Source organism: Diabrotica virgifera, chromosome 4 (genome assembly GCF_917563875.1).
Source record: "Diabrotica virgifera virgifera chromosome 4, PGI_DIABVI_V3a".
Taxonomy (NCBI): Eukaryota; Metazoa; Arthropoda; class Insecta; order Coleoptera; family Chrysomelidae; genus Diabrotica; species Diabrotica virgifera.
Window position 1 is genome coordinate 80,046,142 of NC_065446.1, and position 27,404 is coordinate 80,073,545.

At 32.9% G+C, this 27,404-nt stretch overlaps 1 protein-coding gene across 1 annotated transcript in view; it reads left to right on the forward strand.

Annotated features, from left to right (window-relative positions):
* Positions 1-1,117: 1,117 nt before the first annotated feature.
* The window catches only part of LOC114325786 (uncharacterized), a 119,986-nt gene continuing 93,699 nt past the window's right edge, over positions 1,118-27,404 (forward strand). Inside the window, exon 1 of the mRNA XM_028273914.2 lies at positions 1,118-1,281. Coding sequence (XP_028129715.1) covers positions 1,258-1,281 — 24 coding nt within the window. The 5' untranslated portion in view covers positions 1,118-1,257. The remainder of the gene's footprint in view (positions 1,282-27,404) is intronic.

The following is a 27,404-nucleotide window of genomic DNA, read 5'->3' on the forward strand; positions in this document are numbered from 1 at the left end:
ATATTGTTGCTACAATGTTTAGAATGCCGTTTTTTTTTCGGCAAAGTTACGAATTCACACCTCAACCAATAATGCTCTGGGATATCACCAGTTGAGTACACATGATTGAAAATCTAAACTATAAGTACCTATTAGAATTAATAGTTTCTTCGTTAATTAGTTTTAACAGATCTGCCGGGATCTTATCAGAACCAAGAGCTCTTCTGTTCTTTGCCAACTTTATAGCATTCAGTACTTCTACTTAGTATTTCTGGTCCTTCTTCATCTAATGTCTGTTGTTCTTCTGGCTTGACGTCATTAAATACTTTATTTAAGTAAGTATACCTACCCAGTTTCCGAATTTATTCTTCATTTTTCATAATTTTTCCTGTCGAGTAACAATTGTATGAAAACTGGCTATTATTATTACGTATGAAAAATAATAATTAAGGGTACCTACAGATAGACCAAAACTGAGATGGAGGGATGGCGTGGATGAGGACGCGAGGAAGCAAATTTTCAACGGTTGAAAATAAAGAGAAAAGACTGACGAAATGGACTGGGGAAGGTAGAGGCTAAGGTTGTAGCATCACTGATATGATGATGGGAAATAGGAATATAGGTTAGCCAAGACTGAGGCAGAAGGATGTAGTAGATAAGACTCGAGGAAGATTGGTGCGGTAAATTGGCAACAGTTTGCAATGGACACAGACGGCTGGAGAAGGTCGGTTACTAGAGCTGTAGTATTAATGATAATGTTGGATATCCTGGACATCCCCCTAACTGAGAAACAATGCAGAAATGATTTAAAATTCTAATTAACGGAGACCTTTCTTAAATAATCTTTATCTTAATTTAATAATAGCAATAATAAGTCGATTATTACTATTAAATCTGGACTACGTAACACATATTGTTTGGTACCTTCTCTAATTTCTCACGGCATATTTTTTTATAAAACAATACAGAGCTTCTTGATGTACCATATTGTGCCCCAGTTATTTTATGGTTTGTTTTCGGAGTTGTCATCACACATAAAATCGTGACTTTCTTCACCCAGTGACGTACCACGGGCCATGATAAAGCTATGTCGGTACCGTTAGCCGTAACGAGTCCTCCAGGGTACTACATCGTAATCAAGTACGGACAACAGTTCTTCGCGTTCAGTCTCTTCATTACAACATAATATTAAATAAGTTTGGGAGAAGATTTTATCGCCGATTTTGTTTTATTGTGTTTTCTATTTTATCGAAAGTGCTAACTGATTTTTAAGAGAAGATGACAAAGTGGCTGTTAATTTCAGTAAGTATTTCATTTTGGGTGATTTACATATTCTATTATAATTTTGTTATCATAGATAATAATAATGATTGATAAAGATTACAAAAATTCGAGAAAATGACCAAAACATTTTAGTTAATGCTGCTTTCAGTTTCCTACGGTTTCCAGTATAATGTTCTAAGACAAGATATAAGTTCGATAGTTCGATCTGCACCGATATGTTTAATGGATAAAAATTAATGGATATATAATTTAGTATGTTATTAATTTAAAAAAATAAGGGGTGTCCGATCTAATTTTGTTCTAACTATGATTAGTTAATGTTCTAATTAATAATTAAACCTTTTTTTTTAATTAAAAAATAATCGCCCGGTACATATTGTTCCAGATTTTTTGAATAATTTTAGACTATTATACTATTGGTCTTTTGTAATAATTGTTCTATTAAGTGATTGTTTTCCAGTTCTAAACAATTTAAACATGACGATTTTCAAGGCTCAAAAACATAGGTAAAAAAATATCATTTTTGAAACTACGAAGTACCTAAATTCAAGTTCAAACCTTATTCTAGCAGTATTTTGGACTTATTTCATTTTACAACATTGTTTTTTTTAGTTGTTAATAGTCCAGGAACCGAAGCTTTTCACCTCGCAATTTTTACAGAATGAATCGATTTGCTTGAAAATTTGAGAATAAGTAGTGGATAGTCCAAGGATCAAAATCTATATAATTTCGAAAGGCGCTTTTACCACGGGGGTGGTTTCCACCCCATCGCGGGGTGGAAGTTTTTTATTATATTTTTACCACGAAAGTTGATAAACACGTTTATTCTAAGCCAAAAATGTTCTATACATATTGTTTTTGATAAAATTAATAGTTTTCGATTTATTCGCTATCGAAAGTGATAGTTTTATATAAAAAAAATCGATGTTTTTCGATATACTCATTATTACGATTCACTCAATTTTTGCCGTAGAATAAATTTTTTAAAACCCATTTCTTGGGAATTAAATAACCTACAATTTCATATTTAAACATTTTTTCGTATCTCTGATGCTAATCTCTCTATTCTGAAGAAAATGACATCTTTTACCAAACTACAAAAATTCGTTATTTGCTTTTAACTCCAGTTTTTTTAAAAAGTAATCATTTTAAGCCAGTAAAACTTCTAGAATCTATTAATAATACATAAATAAAGAAGAATGAATAAAGCCAATGACTAAAAACACCGCTAACTTACATTATTATGGTTCCAATTATTGAATTTCTCCTTTTTTTTTATTAAATATATTGATTTTTTAACCGTTTTTAACCGTTCAACTTTTTATTTTTTATCTTAGAATGTTTGATAAAAAAGAGTTTTGTAGGTTTTTATAAGACCTATAAGACTATTAACATTAAATCTTTTTAAAATCCTCAGTCGCAAAAAGAAGTGACTTTGAAAAGATTGATAAAGGTGGTTTTTGCATGTTATTACAAGTTTTAATTGTCAATAGCTCACTCAATTTTTGCCGTAAAAAAATTTTTTGCAAACCAGGTTCTTGGGAATTAAATAAGCTACAATTTCATATTTCAACATTTTTTCGTATCTCTAATGCTAATCTTTCTATTCTGAAGAAAAAACCCTTTTTCCAAGCTACAAAAATTCGTTATTCGCTTTTAACTCCATTATTTTTAAAACTAATCATTCTAAGCTGGTCAAACTTCTTAAACCTATAAATAATACATAAATAAAGAAGACCAAATAAGGGAAATGACTAATTTTAATTAGGATAGTGATGAGGGGGTTGCTTCCGATCACTTTTTAGCTGAAAAAAGGGAATGAATTTCTTTTCATTATAAGTCCCTTAATTTTTGTGCTAGAGACTTTTTATTTATTTGTGAAGATAGATATTTATAAATACTTTAAATTAGCTTAAACAAGTTATCCTCGAAAAATGCATAGTTTTCCCGTCTTTTGACTTTGAAACAACAATATTTAGCATTTGACGAAGAAGAAGTAACATAATAAAGTATAGCTCGATTACTATTATACTATTGGTCTTTGTTTATTTTTTTAAAAGGTACATTTTTGTTAGTTTAAGTTGTTTTGATAAAATGAAAACTTTTGGAGTTATTAGCAGAAAACTCATTAAAAACATTGATTTTTTCGATATAAAACTAACACGTTCGATAGCGAATAAATCGAAAACTATTAATTTTATCAAAAAAATGTATAGAACGTTTTTTGCTTAGAATGAACGTTTTAACCAACTTTTGCGGTCAAAATATAATACAAATTTCCACCCCCCAGATGGGGTAGTACGCGTAGTAGCCACCCCCATGGTAAAAACGCCTTTCGGCATCATATAGATTTTGATCCTTGGACTATGCACTACTTATTCTCAAATTTTCAAGCAAATCGATCCATTCTGTAAAAATTGCGAGGTTTTGTCCTATTTTAAGCTTCATTACTTGGACTATAATGCCCGATCGTCCGTCTTCCCATAAGGACCCTTCCTCATTAACAATTAAAAAAATATAGTTTAGAATAAAACATGGCAAAAATTCTTATGAGAACCTGATAAAAGAAGGTTTGAACTTGAATTTAGGTGTATACCGTATTACTTGATGATTACAAAAATAATATATCGCATTTTCTACTATAATGTCTACTCGTATATCCAATTAATAATTATTCAACAATCAAAATTTTTTGATTATTCAAGTTGTGCAATGTTAGGATTATCTTCCCTTGGTCTAAATTTATCTTTAAATTTAATTTAGTGCTCTTTATTGTTACGGTAATTTTTACCTTATTCACAGTGACTCTAGATGTTTGTCCTTAGAAGAATAACACATTGCAGAAGCTACTTCAAAGATCACAGGATTTTAATGACTATTTCACGAGAAATTCTACTTTTGACCCCGTCCTCTGAGTTAGTAAAGAAATCTATATTATATTCCGCAAAAAAACTGTACAACCATCTCCCTCTACAACTTAAATCTGCAGCATCTTTCCCCAAATTCCCTAAAATGACAAAAGCCCAGTAGAAGAATTTCTTAATCAAGTATATTCAAATGGGAAATAAGCCACAATTTTACCTAAAAATGATTTTATTAACGTTTCGACGCCCAAGTCGGTGTCGTTGTCAAAATACAAAATAATACTCAGTATTATTTTGTATTTTGACAACGACACCCGACTTGGGCGTCGAAACGTTAATAAAATCATTTTTAGGTAAAATTGTGGCTTATTTCCCATTTGAATATACTTGATTATAAAAATGCCACAAGAAAATAGCTTCAGAACAAGAATTTCTTAATCAATACCTAATAAATTACAGTACCCTTTGTACAAGTAGTATTTTTTTTATCTATATTTGGGTGTCACATGTCACATGCAGCAACCTAACTTTTACACTTATTCTTATTATGGTAGGGGAGCCCAAGCGGGGATTTTTTCAGTAACTCGAGCGCGTCAGATTATCATATGGGGAGAACCCTGTAGATGTATCTCTACCATAATATTGGCTCTAAACACAGGGGACTTCGTTAAGGGGGGGCCGAAAAAAATGTATCCTTAGAAAAACTCGAAATCGTCAGATTAAGATAAGGTAAGTTAAGTACATGCAAAACAGTGTATACTTATTTAAAAAATCTGACGATTTGGGCGGGTGTAAGGAAATGGTTGAGTCACAAATTTTCACAAGAAAAAAGCGAATATTTCGCGAAATGAACGATAGATCTAAAAACTAAAAAATGCGTGCACAATATTTGTCAAAAATCTATCGAATGATACCAAACACGACTACCCACGGAGAGGGGTGGGGTGTAAATTTAAAATTTTAATTACGAATACCGCTCAGATCGAAAAACTGAAAAATACACTTATTCAATATGTTTAAATCTATCGAATGGCACCAAACACGACACCCCACGTATGTGGGGTGGGGGGTTACTTTAAAATTTTAAATAGGAGCCCCCATTTTTATTGCAGATTCGGATTCCTTACGTAAAAATAAGTAACTTTTATTTGAAACAGTTTTTCGAATTATGGATAGATGGCGCTATAATCGGAAAAAACGATTGTTGGAAATGGAAAATTAAATTAAAAATGGAAAGTCCCCACTAAAATGGAAAACGTTACTTAAATTTTTTGGTTTTAGAACCTACTCTTCACAACCCAATAGGTCCTCAAAGCGCTCGAGTGACTGCACATTTAGCATACTTTCCTCCCCTACTATTAGTTACTAAGGTAGACTATGCAATTTGCAATTTATTTAATTTTTTAAACTTTGCAATTGATTGTTTCTATTTTAATTCATTATTATTATTTTTAAACGCTTTTATTTAGTTCAATAGTTTGCGTCAAATCTTTAGACGTTAATTTGACTGCCTTTTCTTCAATGCAAATGAATGAAAATTTTCAGACATTTGCATTCGTGGGAACAATACACGAATAGTCAATAAAATTTTTTTTAGTTTATTAATTGTTTTAATAAAAAAAAAAACGATTTTAATAGAAAATGCTTAAATTCTCTTGCTTTTTATAATGTAGAAACTTGAAACTTCTACGGATTGTAGCTAATGATATGAACTATAAATAATTTCACTTTTTACGTTAAATGTTTACGTTATGCTTCATAAATAAACAATAAGGTTTCAAATTTTGAACGCTCATATATTTGTTTATATAAAAATCGGCGCTTATTCGTGTCAAATTTCAATACGATACGAAACAAAACTTCAACCAAAACTCGAATTAAAAAAATTCGGGTTTTTATCGCAGTTTTATAAAAACCACCGGTAGAGACGTTTTGTGCTACAATTAACATTAGAATTCGTTTTGACGTATTAATTAATTAAACGCTTTTCTTTGGTTCAATCGTTTGGGTCAAATCTTTGGACGGTAATTTGACTGCCTTTTCTTCAATGTAAATCACTAAACATTTGCAGACATATTCATTCGCGGGAACAATACAAGAATAATTATTAAAAAATTTTATGTTTATTAATTGTTTAAATAAAAAATTATTTTAACGGAAAATGCTTAAATTCTTTTGTTTTTTACAATGCAGAAACTTGAAACTTTTACAGATTGTAGCTAAATATATGAACTATACATAATTTGACTTTTTACGTTAATTGTTTAATAAACAATAAAGTTTCAAATTGTTTGCCGATTCCGACTACTTTTCATGTTTGTACATCATATGTTTTATGCATATTTTAATAAACATGACGATATATTTTAATGTTTGAAAAGTGTAAGACTAAAAAGTAAATAATAAAAAAATATGAAAAATTTTTTTTAAGAAACGCTTTTCTTTAGTTACGAGTGACTAACATTAAAAATATCATAAAAAATCAACTAAAAAGCCAAAAATAAAAAAAAATTAAGAAATCTAACACATTTGATTAGTTACGTTTAGTTACGTTTATTCGATGAAGACGCGCCACGCTTTTCTTTGACGAATGTGTTAGATTTCTTCAATTTTTTTTTTATTTTTGGCTTTTAAGTTGATATTTTTATGATATTTTTAATGTTAGTCACTCGTAACTAAAGAAAAGTGTTTCATAAAAAATTTTTTTCATATTTTTTTATTTTTTTAATTATATTGACGATTTATGTAATTTTATTGTTATTGTTTTGTTTTCATGACTTTTTATAAGCTTTGTGGATAAAATTGTACAATTTTCCATAACAATAAAGCATATTTCTATTCTATTCTATTCTATTCTATTCTATTCTATTCTATTCTATTCTATTCTATTCTATTCTATTCTATTCTATTCTATTCTATTCTATTCTATTCTATTCTATTCTATTCTATTCTATTCTATTCTATTCTATTCTATTCTATTCTATTCTATTCTATTCTATTCTATTCTATTCTATTGTATTCTATTCTATTCTATTCTATTCTATTCTATTCTATTCTATTCTATTCTATTCTATTCTATTCTATTCTATTCTATTCTATTCTATTCTATTCTATTCTATTCTATTCTATTCTATTCTATTCTATTCTATTCTATTCTATTCTATTCTATTCTATTCTATTCTATTCTATTCTATTCTATTCTATTCTATTCTATTCTATTCTATTCTATTCTATTCTATTCTATTCTATTCTATTCTATTCTATTCTATTCTATTCTATATGTATTTAGCAGATTGCCCTAGATTTTTTGTGGCTTTGGTTTCAAGATACGTAGGTATATTTAAAAAAATAAATATTTCATCAAGATTTGATATTTTTGATACAAACGTCTATATCTATATCTTACAGGTTTCGAACGTCGGACTACGAAATCTTCCTATAAATTTTGTCGGACAGAACTTCCAATCGATTTGTTACCCTTTCTTTAAACTCTCATGCTAAAATCAGACTGCTATTTACCACCAATAGTCCAGGAACCAAAGCTTTTCACCTCGCAATTTTTACAGAATGGATCAATTTGCTTGAAAATTTAAGAATAAGTAGTGGATAGTCCATGGATCAAAATCTATATGATGCCGACAGGCGCTTTTACCATGGGGGTGGTTGCCACCCCATCTCGGGGGTGGCGATTTTTTATTATATTTTGACCACAAAAGTTAATAAAAACATTCATTCTAAGCAAAAAATATTCTATACATTTTTTTGATAAAATTAATAGTTTTTGATTTATTAGCTATCGAAAGTGTTAGTTTTATATTTAAAAAATCAATGTCTTTCGATGGTATACTCGTTTACGATTCACTCAATTTTTGCCGTAGAACAAGTTTTATCAAACCAAGTTCTTGGGAATTAAAATACCTACAATTTCATATTTAAATATTTTTTCGTATCTGTCACGCTAATCTTTCTATTCTGAAGAAAATGGCATCTTTTACCAAATTACAAACATTCGTTATTCGCTTTAAACTTCAGTTTTTTAAAAACTAATTATTCTAAGCCAGTCAAACTTCTAGAATATATTAATAATATATAAATAAAGAAGAATAGATAAGGCCAATGACTAAAAACACCGCCAACTTACAATATTATGCATCCAATTGGATTTCTCCTTTTTTTCTTCAAAAAATATATTGATTTTTTAACCGTAACTTTTTTATTTTTTACCGTAGAAAGTTCGTTAAAAAAGAATTTTGTAGGTTTTTATAAGATCTATAAGGCTATTAATATTAAATCCTTTTAAAATTCTCAGTCATAAAAAGAGGTGGCATTATAAGGGTTGATACAGGTCGCTTTTTCATGTTATTACAAGATTTAATTGTCAATAGCTCATTCAATTTTTGTCGCAAAAAAAATTTTGCAAACCAAGTTCTTGGGAATTAAATTAGCTACAATTTCATATTTAAATATTTTTTCGTATCTCTGATGCTAATCTTTCTATTCTGAAGAAAGGGGCATATTTTACCAAACTACAAAAACTCGCTATTCGCTTTTAACTCCATTTTTTTAAACTAGTCATTCTAAGCCGATCAAACTTCTAGAACCTATTAACAATACATAAATCAAGAAAATCGAATCAGGTCAATGACAAATTTTAATTAGGGTGGTGATTAGGCGGTTTTTTACGATCACTTTTTTGCTTAAAAAAATAGGGACTGACATTTTTTTGATTATAAGTCACTTAATTTTTTTAGCTAGAGATTTTTTTTTATTTCTGGAGATACATATTTTTAAATACTTTAAATTAGTTTCAACAAGTTATCCTCAAAAAATGCATAGTTTTCCCGTCCTTTGACTTTGAAACTACAATATTTAGCATTTGACGAAGAAGAGCCAACATAATGAAGTATAGCTCGATTACTATTGGTCTTAAAGAAAATAAAAAAACGGTTTTGTTTATTTTAAAAGGTACATTTTTGTTAAGTAAAGTTGTTTTGATAAAACGAAAACTTTTTGAGTTATTAGCAGAAAACTGATTAAAAACATTGATTTTTTCGATATAAAACTAACACTTTCGATAGCGAACAAATCGAAAACTATTAATTTTATCAAAAAAATGTATAGAATGTTTTTTGCTTATAATGAATGTTTTACCAACTATTGCGGTCAATATATAATAAAAATCGCCACCCCCGAGATGGGGTGGCAACCATCTCCATGGTAAAAGCGCCTTTTGGCATGATATAGATTTTGATCCTAGGACTATCCACTACTTATTCTCAAATTTTCAAGCAAATTGATCCATTCTGTAAAAATTTCGAGGTTTTATATTATTTTTTGCACGATTGATCATGTTTGACTGTTTACCGTGACATATTTTACGTCAGTAGGTGACATTTACTAGCAACTCGACGGTAAGTAATCCAACTCGAAGGTAAGTACTCCAACTCGACGGTAAGTAATTCACTTACCGTCGAGTTAAAAAATCTCTTAATTTTAATTTATTTTTTTAAAGAATAAAGAAAACTAACGAATTATTCATTAATATTGAAACTTATGGTATAATTTGTTAAATTATTTAATGAAATCCCACTTGTTTGGGATGTGGTTTCACTTCTAACAGAAACTCCTGCAGAATCGCATACATTAGTAGTATTACTAGTATTGCACAACATTTTTTCTCTTCAAATACGCGATCAAAGTTGAAAACTTGGAAATATCAATGCCATCATAAAGAAAAACGGTGGATTTAATCATTGAATATTCTGCCCAGAGGCTTCCAGGAGCTTTCAACTGCATATGTCTTTGAACGAAATATGCCAATAGAGTCTTTTCTTCGATTCTTAAATTCTTGCCTTCGCACCATTTTTTAAAACTTTGGTAGGTATTTTGATAACAGATTTTGGATTTTTCGGGAATAATTGCGGAACACCCTTCTTCCCAAGCCCGTTCAATTTCTTCAAATTCACTTTTGCTCATATTTTAATTTATAATAATCAAAATTGTACTTAAAATTATTGACAACTAAATAAAAACTTAATTCTCCATTGTTGTTATGCACCCTATTTACTACCTAACAACCAAAGTATCTATCTTGATAAAATGAATGAAACTAGTCAATATGACGAAAATGTTTAATTTTATAATTTATAATGGTATCAATCGTGCAAAAAACGTTATAAGCATGTCGAACGTTAAGGGTAACCGATCTCAGACAATAATTGGAGTCGTCGCTCCGCTCCTCCTCCACACAATTGTCTTCGATTGGTATAAAACCCTTACCGTTCTCCATACTTAATATACTATTAAGCTTCATTACTTGGACTACAACGTAATTCACGTCAAATGTTCTACGTGTCAGACTTATTAAAATGCCCAATATACTATGGTTCGTATTTTACTAATAGTTTTCCAATAGTTAATCAGAATTATATACAATCTAGGGATAAGCAATAGATAATAAAACTAAAGAGAACTTTAAAGCCGGCCACTCACGATACTGCGGTGTCGTTCGACAAGATCGTCGATTATATATAAATTCTGCATTAAGCAAACAGGCCAGTCTCTCTGTGAATTGAACGACGCCGCAGTGCACTGAGTGGCCAGCTTAATGTTTATAAAGAAAGTACCAAATTAACCATGCTATACTATGACATGAATATGCCCACATCTTTTGATTGTTCTATATGGTAAAGAGCAAAATGCATGCATCATTATAGTACATGACACCGTTTTTTCTTTGATTGTGTACTATATAAAATGTTTTTTGCGAAGTATAATGTTTAATGTAGGCATTTAAAAGAACATTATGAGAGAAATATCGTTTTGTTTATTAGGGTCATAATAATATGCCTACTTGCAAGAGTATATTTTGTTTCTAATATCATTTGTACCACCACCGCAAACAAAAGAAAGTGTTATTAATATTATCCTTAAACAATACCGTTTAGAAACCACTTTCTTAAGCTGAGCAGTACTGATCATTAAGATAATATCTACATTAAGAGTGAAAATGATGACTTTTGATGACTTCAAAAATATTTTTAATTTTTTTTTTCAATTAAAACATGCAATCCACATCAACCACTTTTTCTTCATGTACATACAATGTCCTTTCAGAAGGTTGATGGTTGGTTACCATCATAACTGTCTTAATTTTATTCACTGCCATCCTAAATAGCATACTTGTATCAACTCCATACCAATCTCGCAAGTTCTTTAACCATCAGGTTCTTCTTTGTCCTGGACTGCGTTTGCCTGCTATTTTTCTTTGCATAATATTTTGTAGCAACCAATATTTGGGACCTCTCATTACATGCCCGAAATGCTTCAGCTTTCTCTTCTTGGTACTTTTTATAATCTCAGTAGTCTTGCTGAGACGTTCTAGTATTGTGAAGTTTCGAATCTTCTCCATCCAAAAAACTTTTAAAATTCTTCTATACCACCACATTTCGAAAGCCTCAAGGCGATTTAGATCGATTTTATTCATAATCCAGGATTCGACACCATAAAGTAAGATCGAGAAGACGTAGCAGCGAAGTACCTAGGCGGATCCTCAATGCCAATTTTAGGTCTTTGTTACGTAATACCTTGGACATCCTCCTAAAAGCGGCTCTGGCCTGCTCTATCCTAGATCTAATTTCGCCGTGACTCACTGCGTTAAAATTTAATTGATATCCAAGGTAAACAATTTGATCAACTTGCTCAAGTTTGGTATTATTTATATACTTATGTAGACGGTTTTATATTCTGCTGTTTACTTAATACGAGTATTTTGGTGTTCCGTATGTTCAGATCCAGACCTTATCCAGACTTTCCGTATGTCCTTAGGGAGCGTTCAAGTATTACGTAACGCAATTTTTGAAGATTTTTGACCCCCCTCCCCCCATGTAACGTACCGTAACGTTTTTATGTACCCCCCTCCCCCTACCTAAACGTTACGTAACACCCAAGTAACCATTTGAACCTAAATGGAAAACTAGGTTACGAAAAGTACCGGAAACCCGGTAGTAAAAGAACTTTGTTATTATTTTAATCGCATTTGAGGTAATAATAAAAACTTACAATCATCATCCAGCCTCAAAAATCCACTGCTGAACATAGGCCTCCTCCCCTCGTTTCCAACCACGTCTATCCTGCGCCGCTCTCGTCCAGTTTTTATTTAGCTTTCTTACGTCGTCTGTCCATCTTCTAGGCGGTCCACCGACGCTTCTCTTGTCTTCTCGGCCTCCATTCCAATAACCTTTTGTCCATAGCCCATCTGTCATTCTGGCTATGTGTCCTGCCCATCTTCACTTCAACCTGGCTATCCTTTTGATGACGTCAGTCACCTTTGTTCTTCTCCTGATTTCTTCGTTTTTGATTTTGTCTCGCAGAGTTATTCTTAGTTTGGTAGCCGAGGCTTTAGGTAAGGTAAGTGTTTCTGATCCGTACGTCAAGACTGGGAGGACGCACTGATCAAATACCTTTCTCTTTAGGCATGTGGGCAACTCACTTTTAAAAGTTTCTCTCAGTTTTCCAAATGCTGCCCACCCAAGAACGATTTTTCTTTTTAGTTCATGTGTCTGGTTATCCCTGCCAATCGTAATTTCATGTCCCATGACATGAAATATGTCCAAAACTTAGAATAATAATCTTTTATTACTAATTTTACATTTACATTTTCCCTGCTTGGCCCCATCCTTACATACATTTTTGGCTTCATCCTTTATTGTTCTTCTCGTGCATTCTTCTATTTTATCTTTGTTAATAAAAACTTAAAATAAAATAACATATTTATTATTTCAATATTTTATTTTGCTTAGTAAAAATTTTTGTATAACAAATAATATACGATGTTGCCAGTAGTTTCGGAAAAATAGTGAAAAAAATGTGTAAAACTTTTTGTTCTTCAACGCCCTGTATCGTGAAAACGCATGCCGTTACAAAAATCTTATACTAAGCAAACCCCAATTATTTTTCAGTTTTTCACCTATCTTAGAGATCGTGTTACCTTTTTCTGAAACACCCTGTATATAAGAAGGCATGGAATAAAATTATTTCTGTCCTTGTTTTCATCAATTTTAAAAAGCGCTGAGACCCGTAGATTTTCATATATAAAAATGTGTGATTTTTAAACACAAATTTAAATGTACAGGGTGATTCATGCAAGCCTACCGTAGTCCATAAGCTTTATTTTTTAACACCCTGTATATTTTTATATTTTTAAAAGCTGCTTAACAATCTGATTTCATGGTCTTTATGAATAATACAGGGTAATCATTTAAAATTATAATGTATGGAAACCACTTATGGAATAAAATTGTTGTCATGTGTTATTATTTTAGAAATTTATAAAAACGCTAGGATACGTCAACTTTTAAATTCAACTATGGACTATTTAAACATAAATTTGAATATACAGGGTGATTCACTCAAGTCTAGCATAGTCCATTATCTTTAATTTTAATAAGTAAACACCCTGTATATTTTTGTTTTTAGAAGCTGCTTAACAACCTTATCTCAAAAATGTGTATTATGTAGGGTCTATTATAAATAATGCAAGGTGAAATTTTGAAATTATGTATAATTTTCGTCAAGATATTAATAACATAAAACTTTGAAATTAATCATTCAGGCATCACACTTTAAATAAGGGTATTATTTTTTTAATATCTATCAATTTTCTAAACTAAGTACCTATCAATATAGTGGGTTTTGTATTTAATGCTTTTTATTTAAAGACATTTTTAAATAATTTGAAAATTTGCGTATTCAAAACATTAATGAATACCTACTGCAGAAAACGATTTCAGTAAATAAACATCCGTATCTTTTAATCTTTTGTTGTGGAGAGAGGTCCATCTTTAATTATTACAAACACATGTTACTGTGCTTCATCTGTGTTACAAATTTTACGATTTTTTCACTTGAACAGGTACTATTGTCCTGTTGTCGGAACATGAGCGGAGCGTGAGGGTGCAACATAATACAATTCAGGGGTCTATGTAAAACATAAAAGAAATTCCGTAGTTTTTTTTTCATTTAAGTTAAAAAGAATGTTACGTAACGCGCTGTTCGAACCCCCTCCCCCCATGTAACGCGCCGTAACGTTTTACAAGACCCCCCTCCCCCTAACTGCGTTACGTAATACTTGAACGCTCCCTTACAGCTCTATGTAATGTAATGTTTACAGATCTTCTTGAGTAGAAGCTAGGAGTACTGCACCGTCCGCATATCGCAAATTACGTGGTGGTCCGATAAATACTTAGCCTCTCCGCCCGATGGCGCCCCTGTCGCAAGAGAAATCTACCATCGTGTAATACATTCTTGTAGACGGCCTATGTCAAAATATTAGCCAAATCGGACTATCGGACTCGTAGTTTTGTTTTGACCGAGTGTGTAAGCGGGCGTGTTTGGGGATTTTAGAAAAATGAAAAAAGAGCAATATCAGTCGGTGATTTGACTCTTGTTTTTAGAAGGGAAATTCCGCAGCGAAATCAAAAAGCGCTTGAATTCTGTAAACGGCGACTCTTCCCCTTCGATGGAAACCGTCAAAAACTGGTTTCACGAGTTTCAACGTGATGGTACGTCGGTTTTTGGTAAGATACTGTGACGTGATTTTGTCACGCGACTGTTTTCAGCTCCTTGCCTATTTATTTATTGTGAGAGGTTGTTTACATCATTTGATTTATGACCGAGACCTTTTTAACAGGTATATTAACCTCGATATTTCTTTCTAGAAAATGCTTATTTGATATTTGTGTAAATAACCCTTCGATTGTTGTTCTAGAATGGGATGGGCTCTTCCGTGTTAGTCTTTCTTATTCTGGAACATTGTAATAAAATATATAAATAGGGGATTTGAAATTAGTGAGTTCAGTTACTAATTTCGACGCGATATTATATTGTTACGTTTTTTTGAACGGGTTTGAAATGTATTTTTAAAGTAGATAAATAAATATTTGCAAATGAATTAAATAAGTTAGTATGTAAGTGTAAAATAAATTAGATATATTGTTGTAAAATTAGGTGTTAAATTGTAAGTGTTATAAATTAAACAATTTCAAGTAAGTCTTTTATTTATTTAATAATAATTAAAAGTCAATTCGCGTAATATTTTCTAAATAACATAACAATACTCACAGTTGCCCCAAAAACGGCTACCACTGAGGATAACGCGAAAGAAGTCCACGATCTCGTATTGGTAGACCGAGGACTGAAACTGCGTGTGATAACTGAGACAGTAGGCATCTTAAAAGATCTCGTTGGTCATATCCTGCATGAAATTTTGGGCATAAAAAAGCTGTCGGCGCGATGGCTGCCGCATTTTGGAATTCCGAACAATAAACGCAACCATGAGACCACCTCGGAGCAGTGTCTGATGCTGTTTAAGCTTAATCCAAATGAGTTTCTACGTTTTTTCGTAATCCTCAGCGAAACATGCTTCCACTGGTATACACCAAAGACCAAGTAACAGTTTATACAGTGGATGTCACCCCATGAACGTGCTCCGAGGAGTGCGAAGACTATCCAATCGGCCGAAAAGCTGAGGGCCACCATTTTATGGGATTCACAAGGTGTGATCTATATCTACTTGTAGGAAAAGGGCAAAACGATGCCGCATTATTGGTTCGATTCGACGCCGAATTTCAGAAAAAACAGCCCCAATTGTGGAAGAAAAAAATACTCTTTCACCAAGACAACGCTCCGGCTCACACCTACGCCATCGCCATGGCCAAATTGGTCGAATTGGGCTACAAAGTGGTGTTTCAACCAACGTATTCTCCAGATTTGGGCTTGTACGGCTGCTTTTTATTTCCAAACTTAAAAAAGTCACTCGCCGGGCAGAAACTTAAGTCGAAAAATGAGTTCATCACCGCCACGGCAGACTACTTTGCAGACCTCGAGAAAGTGTATTCTGCAGAACGGTTAAAGAATGTGGAGCATCGCTGGGTCAAGTGTATCTAGCTAAAAGGAGACTACGTTCAGAAATAAGTCGCCACTTTTCCAAAATTTTCGTTTTTCTTTTGAAGGCTAAGTACTTATCGGACCGCCCTAGTATTGATGACTTCACCGTTCACAATTATTCCTTCTTGTTTTTCCGAAACTGCATTTCTGAAAATTCTTTCGCAGTAAACGTTGAAAAACACGGGTGACAAGAGGCATCCCTGCCGTGCTCCTCTTATAATATTAAGAGCCTGTGATTCCATGTATGACCACAATGATTCCATGTATTTACATAAATAGATGTACGAGCCCCTTCCCATTTCAGTTGGCCCACCTTTGGAATTTGCAGTTTATGACGATTACCATAAACAAGTGATAATCAACAAATTTTTATAAGTTCCCATATTAATTATTATTGCATTTTTTACTAATATTTATTGAAAACATTACCCTTATGGGTTTTTTATTTATATCAAACAATAATAAAAAAAATTGAAGGCACTCGTGGGAGTGCCGACAGAAGTGAAAACTTCTTATAGTATATAAATTACGAGCTGAATGCTTTTTACCCATCCAAAAAGAAGTTCTATACCTATATCATATACGCGATGCGTATGCCCTATGCACTATGCCCTATGCTATTTATGTATACATACACATAATTTATATACGTACAAAATTTATTTCAGCGAAGTGATGACGGTCTCAAATTCAATACTTTTTCTCCATCCAAGAAGTGCACAACGTCCCTAAAGAAATTTTCAATTCAAAAATTTATTTCGTCGAAGCGATGACGGTCGCTAATTTAATACTTTTTCCCCATCCAAAAGGTGCATAACGTCCCTCAAGAAGTTTTCACTTCAAAAATGTATTTCGTCGAAGCGAAGACGGCCGCTAATTTAATAATTTTTACCCATCCAAAACGTGGACAACGTCCCCCGAGCGATGACGGTCGCTAATTTAATACTTTTTTCCATCGAAAAAGTGCACAACGTCCCTAAAGAAGTTTCACTTCAAATATTTATTTCGTCGAAGCGATGACGGTCGTTAATTTATTACTTTTTCCCAGCCAAAAAATGCACAACGTCCCTAAAGAAGTTTTCACTTCAAAAATTTATTTCGGCGAAGCGATGACAGTCGCTAATTTAATAATTTTCCCCATCCAAAAAGTGCACAATGTCACTCAAGAAGTTTTCACTTCAAAAATTTATTTCATCGAAGCGATGACGGTCGCTAATTTAATATTTTTTCCATCCATAAAGAGCACAACGTCCCTAAAGAAGTTTTCACTTCAAATGTTTATTTCGTCGAAGCGATGACGGTCGCTAATTTAATACTTTTTTTCCATCGAAAAAGTGCACAACGTCCCTAAAGAAGTTTCACTTCAAATGTTTATTTCGTCGAAGCGATGACGGTCGCTAATTGATTACTTTTTCCCATCCAAAAAGTGCACAACGTCCCTAAAGAAGTTTTCACTTCAAAAATTTATTTCGTCGAAGTGATGACGGTCGCTAATTTAATAATTTTTCCCCATCCAAAAAGTGCACAACGTCCCCAAAGAAGTTTTCACTTCAAAAATTTATTTCCGCGATGATGGTCGCTAATTTAATACTTTTTCCCCATACAAAAAGTGCACAACGACCCTCAAGAAGTTTTCACTTCAAAAATGTATTTCTTCGAAGCGATGACGGTCGCGATGGCGGTCGCAAATTTAATACTTTTTCCCATCCAAAAAGTGCACAACGTCCCTAAAGAAGTTTTCACTTCAATACATATACGTACAAAATTTATTTCGCCGAAGAGATGACGGTCGCGATGACGGTCGCGAAATAAATCCTTTTTCCACATCCAAAAATAGGTTTTACATTTATTTTAAATTTAAATACTTCTATATAATTTATGTATAGATACACATAACATAGATACACACAAAATTTATTTCGCCGAAGAGATGACGGTCGCGATGGCGGTCGCGAAATAAATTCTTTTCCCCCATTCTAAAATAGGTTTTACATTTATTTTATATTTAAATACTTCTATACAATTTATATATACGTACATACAAATAATATATAGCATAAGCGATGACGGTCGCAATGACGGTCGCGATGAGGGTCGCGATGACAGTTGCGATGAGGGTCGCGATGACGGTCGCGAATTCAATGCTTTTTCTCCTATCAAAAAATCGCACAATGTCCCTAAAGAAGTTCTCACTTCAAAAAATCGCTAAATCGTGGCTTTTGATTCAATTACATCAACATACATTGATTTTTCATAATTATCTTAAAATCAGAGTTTAGGCAATGGAAAATGATATATAAAAACAATTATTGTCAATTAAAGTGAAATATATTTTGTGATATTATAAAGCCTATTGCCGTTTGTCGGGATAAAGTCATCGATGGGAATGAGTGAAGGTAAAGTTATGGATGAGAACATTGTTCAACCATCAATAGATTTTTCGAAAAAAAATCCGAAAATGCGTTTTAAATCGCTCATAACTTTAAAACTATTAACTTTTGAGAAAAATGACAAGAAACCTATTTTATTTAGAATGTCCCGAAAAATCTAAAAAATATATTTTCCGGAGGAAAATAGGAGATTTTTGGAAAAAGTGCGACAAAAAAATCGGATGGACACTCATTATTAACAATTAAATAACAACGGTGTAAATTTAAGTTAAACCCCATCAGTCTGCAGAATCTTGAAAATGAATGTTTGAACTACAATTCAAGTACTTGTCGACCTCAAAAGTACTAATTAAAATATGAGTTTTTTAGCCTTGAAAATGCGTATTTTCGCATTTTTCAGATTTTAAATCGCCTATAACTCGAAAACTATCAATTTTTCAGAAAAATCACAAGATACCATTCTTGATTAGAATGACCCCAAAAAACCTAAAAAAATATTCATCGGGTCAAAAAAGGTGATCTTTTGTATTTGTTTAAAAAAATTGTTTAAACAATTTCTGCCCAAAAATTCCGCCCGGCTCCCTTCAGATTTGTTTAAAGGAGATATTTTTGAATTGGAATCCACAAAGACACCGAATCAGAAATTTTTTCAGACGGGAGCGGTCTCACCACATGGACTAATAGGATTTTATACGCCTCGCCGTAGTAAGTAGGAAGATGCTTCTATAATTTTTTGAGCACTTGATTTTGTCTCCTTTTTTTATGGATAGGACGTATTACACTTTCGTGCCATCTCTTGGGTACATATAAATCTTGACAGGTGACTTACTTTGTGGCTTGATCTTTTAGGCTAATATAAGTACAAATATACACGTTTTCAGTTAAAATTGAGTTTTCCGTTGAGAGAGTAATGTTTGTATCCACAGTCCACAGGATTATATCAACTTCTGATTGTTTGTGTGTTTATGTATTATGCGGGGTTCAATCCCCTTTAAATACAATATTTAACCTGAACATGCCACAAAAAAAAACAATTTGAGAACCTCTTCACGTTTTTAAAACTATAGAGCACATGGTTTAGTACACAGGTATTGTGAGGTCAAGGTATTCTGTCTAACTTACTAATTATCAAAGTTCTGTATAAGGCTAATAACCAATAATTCGTGATACCCTGTATAATCAGTCAAGTAGAAAAATAATAAACTCGTTTTTGCTATTGCGTGAAGGTAGTAAAGCGTGCATAGACGGTTTAAAACATTTAACATTAAATAATTCTTTACTTAAAGCTCAATTTGTATGCTCTGCTTGACTAGGTCATAGGATGTATCTTAGTTATTATTATGGTAGGTATATTGAATAAAGGCTCCAAGTTTAGTAAAATAACATTGGCAATCAGACCATCCAAGGAGACCCATTAGTTAATTTTAGAGATGTGTCACTTTTCCTTATAATTTCCCGGTATTCACCTTTAGTATTAAAATTTTTTTCCTTGGAGTCAAATATTTGACTAGGGGCCCTTTAAGGCTCATTCAAATAGCGGTCTTACATTGTTTATATACTGGTTATAAGTAAAAAATGATTATTAATTTTTGCATATGTTGTTTATTGTATAGTGATGAGCCCGCTAATAATCGGCAAAATAGAGCAAAAAATGGAAAACATAATAAATTGCGAAACAAAAAGAGATGAAACTAGTGGAGATAATCGTTATAAACGTATAAATTAACATTACATTACATAGTTTCCCACCTTTAGACGTATCAGAGGAGTATGAAAACTGTCACTGTGACAGTAGAATTTTATAAAATGCTACTGTCACAGACGTCTAAAGGTTGGAAACTGTGTAATTTAATGTTAATTTATACATTTATAACGATCATTTCCACCTCCACTAGTTTCATCTCTTTTTGTTTCGCAATGTGTTTTACATCTTTTGCGCTATTTTGCCGGTTATTAGCGCGCTCATCACTGTATATTGTTCTCATCAAATTTAATAAAAGCAATTGTTAATAGATATCCGTATCAAAGAGTATCACGAAAAAAGCTTTATTTATTTATTTACTATTTTTTCTGGTCTATGGGTTTTTCTTCTTCTTTTAGTGCCGACTCAACCAATGGAGGGTTGGCTATAACCATTGCAAATTCATCTATTTTCTGCTTTTCTTAAAAGTGTCTGTGTGTTTAACCCGGTCCAGTCACGAATGTGTCTCGGTCAGGATATTTTTCGTCTACCAGGACTCCTTTTTCCCTCGATTTTACCCTTCATAATCAGCTGTAACAACTCGTACATTTCTAAGTATGTGCCCCAAATATGATGTTTTTCTCCTTTTAATGGCGGTCAAAAGTTCTCTGTATCTTTAAAAGCCCCCTAAAAAGCCACATCCTAAAAGCTTCCGTCTTTGTCATTAAGTCAACAGTCCAAGCTTCGGTAGCATAAAGAAAAATAGAGTGGATATGATTTTTTCTTCAAACGTCAAATAATGATGACAATACTTATCTAATACTCCGGTCAACTTACGCATCCGAGGCTACAAAAATTACCATCAAGCTGAAAATTGGCAGGATTGTTAAAAATGCCATCATAAATGAAATCTAAAAAGTCCTCATAAATCAGACCCCTGCTAAAAATTTTACGCGGGGTCAAAGGTCACCAAATATGGTTTTTAGCGATTTTCAGCGAAACGGTAAGTTTTATGGTAAAATTAGTACTAACAAAAAATGTAGATTAGATAATTATCTATAAAAAATGTCTTATTACTTTTTTTCCTGGGAGCCACCGTTTTTGAGATATAACGATTCAAAAAGTGGTAATCGTCATAATATGCGCACACGTTTCTACACCACTTTTGAGGTAGTGTACTTAGCGCGTTTTTTTAACGTGGCTTCCCCAGTAGGCCTATTCCACGGATCTGTTATGATTCTGTTTAATTTAAAGCTATTTAATAATTGGACGGCGTTATGCAGAAAGCTACCAACCCTCAATAGTGGCAAACTGAGATAATCAAGTTTAAAGTTTTTATTGATTTAAAAAATCTGTAGGATATATTGCTACTAGTTTGTAACTTTTTTTTGACTGTGGATAAATATTTTGGTATTTTCTACATGTTCAAATATTTTAATTGTAAATCAAAAAGAGAAATGGCAAATTTTTGTGGGTTGGTAGGTTTCTGCATTTTGCAAAGTGGGAACTTAGTACCAACAATATTAAATAAAAACAACAGTAAAGTTAGAAAAATTATTTTTATTTACAGAAAGTTAAGGATATGAATATTTAACGTATTAATTTAATAAATTTTAATATTAATCTACTTCACCCACTTCAAAATCTAGATCTTCAACATTGACATTGTAACCCTCAACATCTTCAGTTATATTGGCACCCTGCAAATTTTGATAAAAAGTCAATGCATCAGCAGGAATAAAGTGCATCATTTCCTTTAACTTTTGTAATTTCGCCTCAGCGATAGGCTTTCCGTTAGGCCACAGTGGTATTAAATCGCTAAAGATTTCTTCGTTAGCAGTTCTACCTCGAGAAGATTTTTTGATAGAAATTTTTTGACACGGTTGTGAAAAATCGTGTTGTTGTATCATTAGCCTAAATGGGCCAGACTTTTCTATTTTGATTGACCTAATCTTCAACCAATTAATTTTTTCTTTATCTTCGGTCACTTTGCGATTAGCAATTTTTTTTCTCAATGTTTATTACGCCCCAAAAATCTTCGACGTGCATTTGGGTTACTACCAATGGTCTCTGCTTTCTACAAGAACACATGACCTCGATATAGTCATTTGAGTTATATAATGTTTGCTGTCGTTTAAGAGCCGACTCAATATCACTAAAATCAGTGTCGTTGGGCAAAGAACTATGACCAGAACAGAGATATTTTACGGTAATGCTTTCTAGGTTTGTGCGTGTCCCATGCAAAATTGATTTAAGAATAAGTAATAACTTAATATTTCGATTTTGCCCTAACGCAAGAATCACACCAAAGCGTAAAATGTTTGACTGCTGGAGTTAATTTAGTTGTAATATGTTTTATAAGGCAAGAGCCAATTTCTTGGGCGCCCCTTCCAGCCGAACCTTCTACCCAAACGTAACAGTATCCTCTATTTTCTTTAGCACTGTGTATTCCTGCATTATGCACCTACAACTGACGCTTATAAAATACGATGCCTGTAGGTATTCTGGGAAGCGGTAGGGTTTTTTCCTAGTCAAAACTTAAACACTCTTTATCTGTTTGTTCAGTCACTATCTTGAAATAATCTTTTCTCATTTTCTGTGCCTCCTCTGCAACTTGCAAATGCTTCGTATGTTCCTGCTTGAAATCTTCTTTTTTTTTTCTTCATCCTTTTCATTATCTATTTTCATTTTAAAAGTATCGCAAACATTGCAGGTGTCTTTTTTTAATAGCTTTATTTTCAAATTAAATTTCGTGTAGATGTTCTTGTATGAGATTAAGCTTACGGGATTGGTTTCTTCCTGCTTGTACATGTCATACATTTGTTGTAAAGTGATACCAGGTGGTAAATATTTCCCCTCTGTTTGTTCCCGACGGTAGTGTGAAATGTATTGAGGTATTTTATTAATATGACTAACAACTGCTTGAATTCGTTCATCTGCTAATTTGTTCTTGCCTCCCTGCTTTAAACCTCTTTGATCACTAATAGGAGCCCGACCATGAAATTTCTTTAAAGCAGTGTTTACTCGAAATGCAGTTACCTTTAGAGTATTTATAAACATTTCTCTACACACTTTTGTGTCCTTTATTATATATACCATAAGACCTTTTTTTTCAATCTCGGATACACTAGCAGCAATAAAATTAGTTTGAGCATCATATGAATTCAGCGACCAAAACCTCTCAAATTCATATTTTCGACTTTCAACAGAAACATTTTCTGCACATTTAGATGTACAGTTACAATGGAAATCCCCAATATTTGCAGAAAGCTACCAACCCACTTGGATGCAAGTGGCGCTTTGTTAAAATTCTACCAAGTGGGTTGGAAGGTTTATGTAAATTAAAAGTATACTACCAAGTGGGTTGGTAGGTTTCTGCAAATTAGAATATCAGGTAAACTTAATATGTGGCTTAGCATTTTTATAGTTTTATAGGTTATATATTAATCTAGAGGTGGTAGGTTTTTACAGAATGCAGAACTCGTATTTTGTTGTCCAAATATGCATCCAACTCAATACCTGATATATTGAGGGTTGGTAGCTTTCTGCATAACGCCGTCCAATTGATATTGGCAAGGGTTAAAAATGATTAAACTTTATATAAAGCGGTATAAATTTAAAAAAAGGGAAATTTATCAAACTGGTTCATAATTTTCTAATACTTCTGCTTCCTTTGTTATTCTTCTCATTGTTCTTGTTCCTCTTCTTCATCTTCTAGTTCTTCTTCTTCTTCTTGTTCTTCTTCTTCTTGTTCATCCTGGGTGCAAGTAAATTGTCCCAATAATGAAACATCGCATGGCTCCTCGATAGAATCAACTGAATCCTCAATTGTTGGTGATTCAACATTGGAGCACGACCGGTTTTGACAATTAGTGCATGCTACCGAACAAAACAGTCCACCTTTTTTGCAACCACATTTAGCGCTACATCCCTTTTTACAGTTGCAAAAAATTGTGTTCAAAGTTTTTCCGGCGCAGCGGGGAGTAAATTTTGAATTTTTTTTAATGAACTGTCGACTAATTTCCATCCCCAGTCTTTTGGATCTAGCTGATAACCAAGCCACACTTGAACTTGGTAATATACCCGAAAAAGATGTTGATGAGCAGCCGCTGAGGTTGGAGGAAGACAAGATAACTGCACTTGTTTTTTGTTTCGAGTACTTTTAAAAAAACATGCATATCGAAACTTATCTAAGCACGTAGTTTTCTTAGGCGCTCCATACATAGAGAGAGAAGAGATGGCCATTTTTTTCACGCTCTTCATTACATTCCTGGCCGCAAAATAAGCATTGTTTTTTAAAACAAAAAGCTGGTTCACTTACACGTGCTCTAGTAAGAAGAGAACTTTTGGTCGATGTACTGGCTTCTTGTTTTTCATATTGTCTTTTAATAGCTGCAGCAATAGAACACTTTCGAGTATAACTTTTATGACCCTCCACATGTATGGTCACAGATTTCTGCTGTTTAAGAAATTCTAAAAATCCATCAGCTCTTTCAGTACTTGCATAGATTAATGTTTTTATACCACGTTCAACGGTAACAATTTCACCTTCAGTTAAAATTTTAGCGCAAGTAAAACAATATTCTGACATTTTTGTTATAACAATGAAAATAACACGAAATACACGATAAAAAATATAGGTTTAACACGTATTTTCACTCCGGAGTAGTACTCAAGACTAATTAATACCTCGAGGGTGTCATCTACCTGAAGGATTTCGCCACCCAGGAAAATGACGGTGTAATTTGCATAAGTATTTATTAGTACTTAGCAATAAACATTTTGCCTAGAAAGTTGTCTTTCATTATTAAGTTCAAACCCTTCTGAGACGAGAATAGGTAGGGTGATTAGATTAGCTGACGAACGTGTTTATTCCGACAAAACCCATCTTTGCATTGAACTAAGGCGCATAAATAAAAATAATTATTATAAGTTAATACTTTGTCATTTGTTGTATTTTGTTGTGTATTTTTGTTGGGATTAAGCCGTAAAATTCAAATAATTCTTATTATTTTCGCGTTACATTCACTTTGTAAAGAGTTTTTTGTTGGCACTGTAATATAATACAGCTTATGGATTGCATCCCTCGGTAGACCGCAAGCTGTATAGTAGAAACATTATCATATTTATAATCTTATATTATTATGTGTAATATAAGTTAAGTTGACCGTAGAATACTGTTTACTTGTATTACAGCTTCAGTGATATATATACCTGGTGTACTAATACATATACAGGGTGTCCCCGAAAATAGTGCGTTCCTTAAAGGTATAGGTAGAGGGCACCATGTAGAGCAAAACAGTCTTATAACATTTTTTTCTAAACTCAACCGTTTGGCCAAAAAACGAAAATACATTTTGGTATGCAAATTGAAATCTGACAACTACGTATACAAAATCTAAAGATAGACACAGTCACAATTCAAAAATAGTTGCCCCATGGGCTTTTAGTATTTACATTAAACCCTATCTTCCTCCTCAACAAACAATCAAATTCTTGTTTTGTTTGATTTTCACACATAGGGTGGTATAACTATTTTGCAGGTGTCTATTGTCTGACCTACATTGCTGGTGTCAATAACCTGTCACAAACAGTTCTTGTACAGTGATGTCAGATTAGTTAATTTTATGAAAATAAAAGTTCGCTTATATGGAGAACCATGTATTTTTTTTTTGGAAACGGCTAACTTTATATAAAAATGTTATAGGACTTTTTTGTTCTACATTGTGTATTATATCCATACCTTAAAGGAACGCACTATTTCCGGGGACACCCTGTATTATGACGATTAGAAGTCTTTCAACTCTTTGAATCGTTGTATCTCAAAAACAGTGCCTCTTTGGAAAAAAACTATTAAGATATTTTTTATAGATAATTATCTAATCTACATTTTTTGTTAGAACTAACTTTACGATAAAACTTACCGTTTCGCTGAAAATCGCTAAAAACCATATTTGGCGACCTTTGACCCCGCGTAAATTTTTTAGCAGGGGTCGGATTTATGAGGACTTTTTAGATTTCATTTATGATGGTATTTTGAACAATCCTGCCAATTTTCAGCTTGATGGTAATTATTGTAGCCTCACTCCTATTTTTGAGTCTAACCAGACCGGTCTATAACTTGATCCTGTCAAAGTTTGATGTCTCCGCCGGCAGCAGTTTTTTTTTCCCATTTCTTTACGGCGGAGGGAAAAATGTTGTCATGGCAACAATATGAAACATGTCACAAAGCAACAATACAAATGTCATTAACAACAATTAAACATCATTTTTATTTATAGTAATATTAAAAGTACAATTAGTTAATGAGGCATTTTCAAAATTGAAACCGTGCAAAAATGTTCCCGACTCTTGATACGCATTGGTAATTGTTGATGATACTGATGGTCGAGCACAACTTTCAGCAATCATTCCCGATGTTGGCGAATCATGAGGGTTTAAAATTTTTTTAGCATTATCGTTCTTATTTCTTATTGAATCCTCTATATATCCTTCGGCAACCGTGCTTGATTTCCAGCCCCCATGTCGTTTGAGGCATTCTAGATTTTGCTACGTTTGAAGAAAAAATAGTATACTTTATTCGGCAAAGAAGCGACTTTTCTTGACTTGCCCTCTATTACGCGCCTCACTTCGTTCGGCGCGTAATATCGGGCGCGTCAAGAAAAGTCATGCTTCTCCGCCTCATAAAGTAATATACTATTACCATCCGATATCGGATTTGCAGATCGAGTCTTTGGTTTCTCAAAAGTTTCATCATCTTCTCGATTGCTCTATTGTTGATCGAATTTCGGATTTAGATCTTCCGTGGTGCAGTAGTAGCGTCTGCAGCTCTTTCTTACTTTCAGCGATAATGATTGTATCGTCGGCATAAAGAATGTTTTTATATTGTACCATTTATCTTGATCCCTTCTCCACAGTTTTCAAGTGCTTGTGTAAATAACTCTTCGGATTATATACTAAATAGTAATGGTGATAGTATACAGCCTTGTCTCACTCCTCTACTTATCTGTTGCGCATCCGTGCTATTTCCATCTAATGTTACCACAGCCTGTTGGTTCCAATAGATATTTCTGACTGTGTTAATATCATTTTTGTCGAGCCCTTTTCGCTTTAGACATTCCATGAGAATGTTATGTTTAACTTTATCCAAAGCTTTCTTATAGCTATAGATTTTTTTCTCTAGTCTATAAATGCGACGAAAAGATCATTTTGTTGGTTTCAACATTTTTAGGCAAGAGTTGTGAATCTATACAGTGCTTC